This window comes from Nyctereutes procyonoides, unplaced genomic scaffold (assembly GCF_905146905.1).
Source record: "Nyctereutes procyonoides isolate TBG_1078 unplaced genomic scaffold, NYPRO_anot_genome, whole genome shotgun sequence".
NCBI classification, from domain to species: domain Eukaryota; kingdom Metazoa; phylum Chordata; class Mammalia; order Carnivora; family Canidae; genus Nyctereutes; species Nyctereutes procyonoides.
The window spans coordinates 50,062,960-50,073,947 of NW_026575133.1; the positions used below are offsets into that span (position 1 = coordinate 50,062,960).

Genomic DNA, 10,988 nt, shown 5'->3' on the forward strand with positions numbered 1-10,988 from the left:
ACGCTAAAGCAGGCCTTCCACAGGGCTCACTTTTCTGTCACTCATCCATTCAGCCACCCACTTACCCATGCAATCATTCACGGGCAAGTATTTCTTCTACCCCTCCTATGTGCCAGGCACTGTACTAGGTATTTAGAGTCCAAGTATGAGAAGGCATGGAGAGCCAAACGCTTCTGGGAAATGTTGGCTCAGTTCATGAGCTGGGGCCTCTGAAGCTCCCAGCATAGTCACAGGCGAGTTCCTGGGTAAACCTCCAAGAGAAGTCATAGCGTGCCCCTCACCCCCACCTTCCTGCAGGGGCCGGCACTAAGGCAGCTTCCACAAGGTCCTCAGCTGTGGTCCCCTGTGGGGCTCTAATTGAGAAGGAGCCCTGGGGAAAGACTTGGGGACTCCACCTCTTAGCCCTGGGTTCCTGCCGGCCCCAAGGGGTCTGGCCACCTGAGAATGGAGCCAAGAAGTAGGTCCTCAGGTCCCTCTACTGATGGAGACCAGGAACAAGGCTCCCTCTGTCAGGGACCCTTTCCCCACCATTTCAATGCCAGAGGGCATCCTTCTACCTTGCGGTTCCCCTCTGGAATTCTGGGTGTCCATTCAATCTACACACCTACCCTGAATGCCTGCCTCTGTGCCAGGTGACCACAGACAGCCCGGAGAATACGTGGGTGTGACATACGCATGCCTGGGACTGTGTGTTTCTCCGTGTGTCAGTGCACACGTGTGTTCTCATGGGAGAGTACGTGTGTGGGTTGACCCACGCTTGAGCAGCCGCATGTGTGAGCACACTTGAGTCCACCGATCTGCTGATGAGCTCGTGGTCTCTGCATTTGCGTGTGCCTTTGTGCCCATGTATTGGCCTCTGAAGGTGCCTATGTTTCTGTACCTGTGCGTGCTTCCTCACACAGATGGGGGAGTGAGGAGTGTGGATCTCTTGTGCGCTCATGTACACAGATGGGTGGATGGCTAGTGTAGTGTCCGTGTCTGCCTGTGTATCCTGTGCATGTGTGTGTGTGTACCTGTGGGTCTGTGTCCATGCTGCCACGTGGGGACAACCATGCATCCCTAAGCCTGTCCACAGGCTTGTTGGTGTGAGTGTGAGTGTGTGTCTAAGCACACTTTAAGTGGCAGCAGCCAGAATGAGAGAGCAGAGCTCTCAGCCAGGCCCACCCTTTCCCTGGGATGCCCCCCTCTTCTGGAGATCTGTCTCTCTCCTTCCCTGGGGTGGGGGCCCCATGCCCATCTGTGGCCCCAACTATTGGGGACCCAAAACCTTCAATGCTCTTAGATCTGTCCTTCCCAGCGCCACCTCTCACCTCCTGGACAGCGGCTCCAAACCCGTCCAGGCCCTCTTCCTGCCACAGGCTATCTCCCTGTGTGTCCCCTGTCGCTGTGCCTCTTCCCACCTGCTGTTCCTTTTTGACCTGGCTGCGCCGGACATGGCCGTCCTGCATGTATGTCCCACTGCCTTCCTGCACTGCCCCGTGAATCTGTCTCCAAGGCCCGGGCTGGTTTTCACTGCTCTCCCTCCCTGGCCCCTGCCCTCCACCCCCACCCCTCGGTCCCTTTTCTCCTTCTCTCTCTCGTTTCAGAAAAGAGGCCGGCTCTGCAGCCCCCTCGGGGACGCCCCCACCAGCTCAAATTCCGAGTGCAGAAAAGAAACCGGACCCCCCAGTGAGGCCTGCCAGGCCTCCCGGACCCTTTGTTACTCAGGAACCTCACCTTGGACAGAATGGGATGGGGGCTTCAGTGCCCACCCACCCCCCACCTCCGCTCTGCCATTCCGGCCTGCCTCCTTCTGGCCGGACAGAACTGGTGCTCTCCTCTCCCCTGTCCCCACTCCCGTGGACAGGGGACCTTCCCCACCCCACCCCCTCCCATTTTGATGGTGTCTGTGACATTTCCTGTTGTGAAGTAAAAGAGGGACCCTCGCGTCCTGCCCCTTTCTCTTGCAGTCTGCTTGTCCGTGTGTCTGTTTTTCCACTTGTCCGTCTGTCCAGTAAGCAGGTAATGGTAGAGGGTGCCCACATGGGTCAGCTGCAGCCCCCGGCCCTCCGTCCACCCCACTTCTACTTTCTTTCCCCACAGCTGGGCCGCTTGGCTGGCTCCGCTGGAGGCACCACCCCGGACCCCACCACCACCACCACCACCACCACCACCACCACCACCACCTGGGCCGGGGCCACCCCTCCCTGCGCCCCCGGGGGGAGGAAGCCTAGCCAGCCTCCCGCTTCCCCTGGGGCGACCACCTGGCCCCCAGCCCTGCACAGACCCGGGCCCGCCTTGTGTGCTCCCCTGCAGACAAGGACGAGTGCTCCAAGGACAACGGAGGCTGCCAGCAAGACTGCGTCAACACGTTCGGCAGCTACGAGTGCCAGTGTCGCAGCGGCTTCGTCCTGCACGACAACAAGCACGACTGCAAGGAAGGTGAGCACTGCCCACGCGGCCCCCAGAGCCCCAGGGAGGGGGCGCCCCAGAGACCGGGGCACGGGAGGCAGAGTTGCCATCACCATCGCCATCAAGCTCCATGTAGGCTCAAGGACATGAGTGGCCTCTGAGGTCACCGTGTTTGACCTCCCACCTGGTCCACAGACTCCCACACACACACTTCCATCTGCTTGTGCCCATCAGGAAGGGAGGGGCTCACACCTGTCCTCGGCCTCTATTTGAGACTGATTTGGCAGATTAGTTCTCAAAATCAATGTCCAAGTCCCTCTCTTCCTAACAACCTTCCTGTGGCGGAGGCAAGATGGCATAGCGGTTAAGAGCACAGGCTCCCTGGCCCAGCCCTGCCGCTTAGCCAGCTGCCCACCCTCCAGTGCCTCTGTGTGCTCTGTGTGACCCCTAGGTGGTAACAGACCCACCTCATCAGGGCATGGGGCTCTCCGCAGTGCTCTGAGTAGTGACTGGCTCACAGCAAGCACAGTCACGTGTGTCACCTGTACTGGTCACACTTCTGACCCCTGGAGGACACTCAGAACAGTCACTGCCTCCCAGACACTAAAACCTTGCAGATATTTGGAAACAGCTCTCTTATCATCACCAATATCATCTGATACCTCTTTGGACATGATACAACGCTGGCCTGTTCCAAGTCATTAATTCTATTGTGTTCCCTGCCTGCTGGGAACATACTATCCCAGTAGCACAATGTAGACTTGGCTCTGCCACTGAATGCCTGTGTGACTTTGGGTGAGTCCCTTCACCTCTCTGAGCTTTAGGTTCCTCACCCATGAGGTGATAAACAATGGGACCTACTTTGCAGCATGCGAAGTCTTATAGGTCTCACGTGAGCATTTAGCACAAGGCCTGGCAAATGCCTCTTCTCAGTGTTATCAGGTGGATGACCAAGGTATAAACATACAAACTCCTGGCTAAAATATACAGAATTGAAGCACTCAGCAGCGCTCAAGAGCTTCCAAGTCGATCCCTTCAGGCTCCCTGAATATGGACTTCCTGACTCACAAGGACTCTTTTAGCTGGAGGGGACCTTATTCTGAGGTTGTCCAAAGTGCACTCTCTCTCTCTGTACTGTGAGAAAAAGAGCGCATTAGCACTGACTGGGTAGCCGGGAAGCCGGGAGAGGTCTCACACTTCTGGACAGACAGTCTGTACGTGGCGCTGAGTCACTTGAGAAGCATTCACCGTGCCTCACTCAAAAGCTAGGAGAATGACAAGGCACTATTTCCTGAATCCCTGCAAGGGTGCAGTGCTGTGCAGAGTTTGGCAGGGGGCTCAAGGCAGGAATCCCTCTGCCCCCAAGGAGGCTGCCATCTAGCTGGGGGAGAAGCGGGCATGCATCCAGAAGCTAGAGGGAAGAGAGGTGTAGAATTGAGGGCAGACAGTAAGCGTGGCCATGGGGGACCACAGAAGGATGATGGACACAGCCCACAGGTCCAATGTAGAGAGCCAGGAGCTCCACCTGCCTCCACCGGGGCCTCTGCGCAGCCCACACGCTGCTCTCAGGGCCTCGAAGCTGTGTGTTCGTTCCTCCTGTGAGCTGCTGACCATAGGCGCCCACCCATCCCTTTCTCCTCCCTGGCCCGCAGGACAGAGGCTGCCCATTTTTCCCTGAGGGACCTGTCAGACTGGATGATAATAAATAATGGGCATCAGCTTTTATTTATTTTTTTTAAATTTTTATTTATTTATGATAGTCACAGAGAGAGAGAGAGAGGGAGAGAGGCAGAGACATAGGCAGAGGGAGAAGCAGGCCCTATGCACCGGGAGCCCGACGTGGGATTCGATCCCGGGTCTCCAGGATCACGCCCTGGGCCAAAGGCAGGTGCCAAACCGCTGCGCCACCCAGGGATCCGGGGCATCAGCTTTTAAATGTGTTTGGGAGGCCACGCTTTCAGAGGTGGAAGGCAGATTGCAATGGATCAAGGAGCCTTTAGTCGTGAGAATGTGGTGACAGCAAGTTTTCTTGAAGGTCAACTGAGAAGAAAAGGAGCAGCAGCTGGAGGGAATGTAGGGCCATGGGAGAGCTATTTCAGGATGGGGCAAACCTTAGGAAGGTCCGTGGGCTGGCAGAGCTGGAACAGAGACTCAGAGTGGGTAATTTGTGGTTCAAGGGTATCCAGGAGGTGGGTGCCAATGAGCTCCAGGTCACAGAAGGAGGGACGCCTTCTTAGAAACAAGGAAAGGGGAAAGTGAGTTTGCAGGTAGGGGCCAGGAAGGGAAAGTTGTTCATATTTGAGGCCCTGATTTTCTCAGGGAGGCAGGAGGAGAGCTGATCTTCTGGGAGGGAGGAGGGCTGAGGGTTTGGAGTCAACTGTTGAAGAGGTGAGAGGTGGAGCTGGTGAAGGACAGATCCAAGGGTATCTAGTGGTTTGGGTCCCCAGTGGTTGGGGCCACAGATGGGGCTTTCCAAGATGGTATAGTAGAGAACAGCATGTTGATGAGTAGTTGGGTGATCGGCCACGTGGTCAGTCAGATAGGGAAGTAAGTTAAGTCAACCAAGGAGGAAATATTGGGAGAAGCAGGAAAGACCAAGGCCACAGAGGACTCTCTAAAGCTGAAGAAGCAGTGAAGGGACAGCACCGTGAAAGAACAGGAGGTGATCACAGAGACGTGATACTGGAAGCACAAGGAAATGGTGGGGGATGGAAAGCCCACCTCGAGAGGAAGAAGATAAGCACCAGGAGAGCTGAGAAGATCAGAGACAGAGAGGCCAGTGTGTTTGCTGACATCACCTAGGATGGCCGCAGGAGTGACCAGAGAACTGAGTCAGGTGTCAAAGTCTTCTGTGATTGTGGAGATGTGGCAGGAGACCAGAGGATGACAGCATCGTGGAGGGCAGACAGGGTGTGACCAGATGGCCTCAAAGATCCAAAGATCTGCACAGGGGCACCTGTGAGGGTAGCTTCCGTAGAAGCTGCCAGGGCAGGGCCTTGCTTGGAAGCAAGCAGCTAGATTTCCCTGGCCATAGGTAACTGAGCAGAAAAGAATTCATGTAAGCCTTCCATCAGTTTGTAGGTAAGGAGCAAGAGAAGCAAGGAGGACAGGAGAGAAGGGCTTTGTTCCTTTCTTCACAGGGGGCATTGGAGCACTGGGGTCCTTCTGATCCCCTTCCCCTCACTTCCCCACAGCCGGCTGTGACCACAAGGTGACATCCACCAGTGGCACCATCACCAGCCCCAACTGGCCCGATAAATATCCCAGCAAGAAGGAGTGCACCTGGGCTATCTCTAGCACCCCCGGCCACCGTGTCAAACTGGTAAGGTGCCCACACCCCAGCCTGCATGGGTGCTCCTGCTCCTCTGTGCCATCTGGCCACCACCTATTTCCTATCAGCTCCAAAGCCCTAGGAAACTCAGAGTGATGCAGACTGCAGACTGTGGCCTGGCTGAGCCCACAGGGCTGTCATCCCTGTGAGGACCCTAGTAAGACCCCAGTCTCGTCTGGACGGTGGCCCTTCCCCAGTGCACATAGGGATGTGCCTCCCATGGCCCATTCCCAGGTCTTCCCTCATTGCTACCCGTAGTACCACCAGCAGGGATGGCTTCCCTGGACCTCTAGGAGCTGGGGTCCAGAGGCCTAGATGTGGGACCACCTGCTGCCCCCCACCCCGCAGCCACATTCTGAATTTGCCATCCTCCCTCATGCCCTCCAGACCTTCATGGAGATGGACATTGAGTCCCAGCCTGAGTGTGCCTATGACCACCTGGAGGTGTATGACGGACGTGACGCAAAGGCCCCTGTCCTGGGCCGCTTCTGTGGGAGCAAGAAGCCCGAGCCTGTCCTGGCCACGGGCAGCCGCATGTTCCTGCGCTTCTACTCTGACAACTCTGTCCAGAGGAAGGGCTTCCAGGCATCCCACTCAACAGGTGAGGCCACCTCGGGCCAGGGCACGGGGCAGCCCGCAAGCATCTGCTGATCCTGGTCTCAGAGGCAGGCCCAGGCTCAGGAGGTTTACAGGGGGGTTATGAAGAGTGTGTGACGGGGCAGCTGGACTGAACCTGTGGCCTGGGTGGAGAGAGACTGCGTTCTGAGCACCGGGCAGGGGAGCGGAGAGCGACCACTAAGAGGAGAGTAGGGGAGGGAGGCTTGGAAAACAGAGGGCAGTGACGACAGTGGGTGGGGAACTCAGGGATGGGGAGGGAAGGCCCAGAGTCCCCAGCTGTAGGACACTTGACCATGCAGCAGCCCACCCACATTCCAACCCCCAAAAGTCACTCGTTCATTCATTCTGCAGATATTTATTAACCCATAACATGTTTGAGGCAGTGTTGTAAGTGCTGCTCACAAAAACAAAGCAAACATCTCAGCCCTGGAGGGGCTTACTTAGAGATCCCTTGTCCATTGATTCAACAACTGTTTCCTGAGCTGTGGTCCCATGCAAGACTTGGAGGGACACATGGTGATGAATGAGGCATGAGCCCCTCACCCACCCTAGGAACTCACAGTCCAGAGGTGAGATGGGACGTGCACAGATGACTCCAGCATGAGACAGAACATGATAAGCTCTAGCTCCGAAGGTGGTTGGTAGGGTCATTCCAGTAGGGGGAGGAGCCCCAGGCACAGCCACAACCCCAGGAGAACTCTGGGTGTATACAGGTGACCACAGGTCATTTCCTTTGGCTTAAGCAACGGGTGTGTGAGGACAGCCGTGACATTGAAACAAAGCAGCAGCAGAGAGCGGCTGAAGCCCAGGTTCAGGAGGCCTGGCACATCAGACCAGGGGTGTCAGATGAGGGCTTCAAAAGCTCCTTGTGGGACTCGAGCCCTCTGTTGGGGAGTCCCCGGGACTGATGGGCACACAGCCTCCCTTCCTCCCTTGCAACTCAGTTCCTGACTCAGGCCCTGACTCAGGCCCAGTCCCGCCCCCCCAACCCCAAGCCTCCAGGGAAACATGAGCACCAAGCCCCTGGCCTGTCCCAGAGGCCAGAGGGCTTCCCGAGGAGGATGGACACCCAGGGCCTTGCCCTGTGCACTCTCCTCCACCCCTCAATAGAGGATCACAGACTGGAGGCCCGGAATTCTGTCTGGCCCTCAGACCTGTTCTGTTTGGCCCACACTGTGTTTTTTACACATTTGAGCCAACATTTAAAAATCAGAAGTGTTTGCAGAAAATCCAGATGTAGTTCTTCTCTGTTAAGAATGGAAGCTCTGGCAACAGAGGACCCACATTCTTCCATGGAGGCCATCAGCTGGAGCAAATTAGCAATGTCCTCTTTTGACAAGCATGCCCTCCCCTGTGTCCCCGGGCATCCATCTGGAGGTGGAGCAGGAGAGCACTTGCTGTGGGCCCTGTCCTGGGCCGGGTCCACAGCCACCCACCACCAGCTGTGTGGCCCTCCCCCAGGGCTTCCATCTAGCCATGGGGGTTCAGCTCCTGGAGGTGCCACGGGGGTTCAGCTCCTGGAGGTGCCCGGGGAGCCGCAGCTGACTTCGTCGTCCTCCTGCAGAGTGTGGAGGCCAGGTGCGGGCAGAGGTGAGGACCAAGGATCTTTACTCCCACGCCCAGTTTGGCGACAACAACTACCCAGGGGGGGTGGACTGCGAGTGGGTCATTGTGGCAGAAGAAGGCTACGGCGTGGAGCTGGTGTTCCAGACCTTCGAGGTGGAGGAGGAGACAGACTGTGGCTACGACTACATGGAGCTCTTCGATGGCTATGACAGCACAGCGCCCAGACTGGGACGCTACTGCGGCTCAGGGGTGAGACCCCCCCACCCCCAGCCCAGCACCCACGCGGCCCTGCCTCTGCAGCTCGGGGGTGCCAGTATGGGTGGGAGCACACGCCTGGCCCTTTGCAGGAGCTGGGACACCCGGCCTGGTGGGTGGCGGCTCATAGAGGCCTGCTCTGGCCTGGGCCATCCCCACCCAGGAAATCTGGTCCTTCTTTGGCCAATGCTGTGGTTACGGTGGCCTCTGGGACAGGCCCTGCCCTGACCAAAGCTGTCTCAGCACTGGTTTTGTGGACCTACAGGGTAGCTGGCATCTGGGGAGAAGGATGGAGTTCCCTCTGCCCCCCTCATCCCTTGTTCCAGTCCCAAGGCAGCTAGCTTACCAGGGCTGAGGGGCAGGGGCAGAGGTTGGGGCAAAAGCCAGGATTCTGGGGCCTGAGCCGAACTGTGCTAACCAGTCATTCTGGCCGAGCCATAAAAACACCCTCATCTCTTCCACTGCCAATTTTCTCTTCTTGGTGGGAGGCCAGCTGGGTCCCAAAGCCTTTGGAGCTACTGTCCAAGCAGATGCTGAGCATTGCTTCGTGGTCCATAAAAATGGCACTTTTAGAGGCCGTGGGCAAAAGTTTGCTCAATGGGATTTTACCCAAGGCCACGGGAAAACCACAGAGGTGGATTTATTTTCCTCTCAGTCAGAGGTTGTGGCTTCTTTTTTTTTTTCTTTTGTTTTTGTGAATCCTTTTCCCCTTCAAGATAATAGCATCTTTCCCTCTCCATTACACACAGGTGCATGCGCGCCCTCCCTCCATCACCTCCCTGGTCCCTCAGCTCTCTCATGGCCATGCTTCAGGACAGCCTGGGCACCCTAAGAAGGGTTAAGCTTCCCGGAGCTGCAGCATCTGCTGGACCCAGCATCAGCCAGCTGAATGTGCCCTTAGAACAGAGCTTCAGCCATTGTAGGACTCTGACCGGGTCTGGAGGTGGAGAGGTAGAGCAGGAGCAGAGCACACAGGCCTCTCAGCCTGCCTGGCTCACCATTATGGAATCCCCTGGCTGTCAAGCCAGCACCCCCTCCCCATTTTGCCCTTGATCTGGCACATTCCACTGAGCCGCACATCAAATCCGGTGTCCCCAGGTGGCTTCTTCCAGAGACTTCCACCAGGCTGGAGCCAGCGGGAGGGGACCTGGGGAAGGAACCCAATCTCGTCAGGGCTTCCTGGCAAGGTTGCTGGAAATGTCCCCAAGGTTCTCGGAAATAATGCTTTCTATGCCCTGAGAGCCAGGGCATCTGTGGGCCGATGCTCTGGTAACTCTCCCTCTGAGGACCTGTGCACAGCGGTGAGGAGGGGCTTGCAGGGGCCTAGGAAGAGGCATCATCTGAAGCTGATCATGGCCAGAACTGGAGGGGGACAGGCGAGGAATGGCCACATCTCCAGCTGGGGGCCCCAGCTATCCCACCTTCTCCAGGAGACAGCTGGGACAGTGAAAAGGCAGCGTCTAGGAGAACTCAGTCCCTTTGTAAAACCCTTTCACAGCTGCCCTCTCCTTTGCTCTCTCCTCAAGCCCCCACCAGACCTTCTAGGCTTGGAGAGCAGGGAGCGTTTCCCCCCTTTTACCCTTGGAGGAAATGAGGCCCAGAGAGGGGCAGAGCCTGACCTAAGACCTCACAACTAACTAGTTAATAGCAGCACTGGGTTTTGTTTTTTTTTTTTTTAAGATTTTATTTATTTATTCATGAGAGACACAGAGAAAGAGGGACAGAGACACAGGCAGAGGGAGAAGTAGGCTCCCCCCGGGGAGCCCGATGTGGGACTGGATCCCAGGACCCCGGGATCACGACCTGAGCCAAAGGCAGATGCTCAACTATTGAGCCACCCGGGCGCCCAGCACTGGATTTAGAATGAAGTGTGACTCTGAACTTAAGACAAGCTCCTCTGTGCCCCACTTCCTGCCCTCCTCCAGGCACCCCCTTAAACTCCCACTGGCAATAGTCTTTCTCCTGCTTCAAGGGGCTGAGGGAGTCTGGTGAATCTCTGGGAGCTGCCCGCCTTCCTTAGAGCGGGGGATCCTGGGGAGGAAAAACAACAGCCTCAGCCTCATGCCCATCTCTTTCCTCTGTCAGCCTCCTGAGGAGGTGTACTCGGCGGGAGACTCTGTCCTGGTGAAATTCCACTCAGATGACACCATCACCAAAAAAGGCTTCCACCTGCGGTACACCAGCACCAAGTTCCAGGACACACTGCACAGCAGGAAATGACCACTGCCCTCCCACGGGGGCCAGGACGGGAGACCTGCTGCCCTCAGTCACCTGGACTGGACAGTGGGAGGTGGGCGGGAGGTGGGCACCCCATCCCCTTCCCCCAGGCACCAGGACCTGCAGGCCGATGGTCCAGGTGAGGCTGTCCTCAGGAGGCAAGGAGAATTGGACTCCTTCATGAGCCCCTTCCACGTGATCCCTTCCTCCTTGCCCCCAACAGAGCAAGGGGACCAGGGCCAGGGAGCCAGAGTTTTCACTGAGACACTTGAAGTGGCCAGTCCTCTCTGGGGGCCTGGCCTGGTGGGGAGGGTGTCAGCAGACCTGCCCATCTCCTCTGCTCGCTCTACGCGCGCTGTATTGTGTATAGCCGGTGGCATATCTTCATTGTAACGTACATTTCCCACCCCTTCTCCAACCTCGGTTTGGTTTGTTTAAGCCTCCACCTCCCCGCTTCCTGGGGCATGAGTTTCCATCTGAGTCCCACAGGAGCCACGGTGGGGAGATGCCGGGGAGGGGGTGCGGAAACAAGACGGGGCTTCTCTCAGGCCCAGCGGCTGGTCAGCCACACCAGGGCACCCCAGCCAATAAACTGAAAGTGTTACAGCCA

At 57.1% G+C, this 10,988-nt stretch overlaps 1 protein-coding gene across 3 annotated transcripts in view; it reads left to right on the top strand.

Moving 5' to 3' along the window:
* BMP1 (bone morphogenetic protein 1) overlaps positions 1-10,988 on the top strand; it is a 43,909-nt gene extending 32,921 nt beyond the window's left edge. For 2 of the 3 annotated variants that reach the window (XM_055346059.1, XM_055346060.1), the window contains 5 exons: positions 2,296-2,421; positions 5,586-5,713; positions 6,110-6,323; positions 7,905-8,155; positions 10,247-10,988. In XM_055346059.1, the coding sequence (XP_055202034.1) occupies positions 2,296-2,421; positions 5,586-5,713; positions 6,110-6,323; positions 7,905-8,155; positions 10,247-10,381 (854 nt within the window). In that variant the 3' untranslated portion in view covers positions 10,382-10,988. Of the gene's footprint in view, positions 1-1,586; positions 1,949-2,295; positions 2,422-5,585; positions 5,714-6,109; positions 6,324-7,904; positions 8,156-10,246 lie in introns of those variants that run through there. The other variant, XM_055346061.1, reaches the window with a different exon arrangement.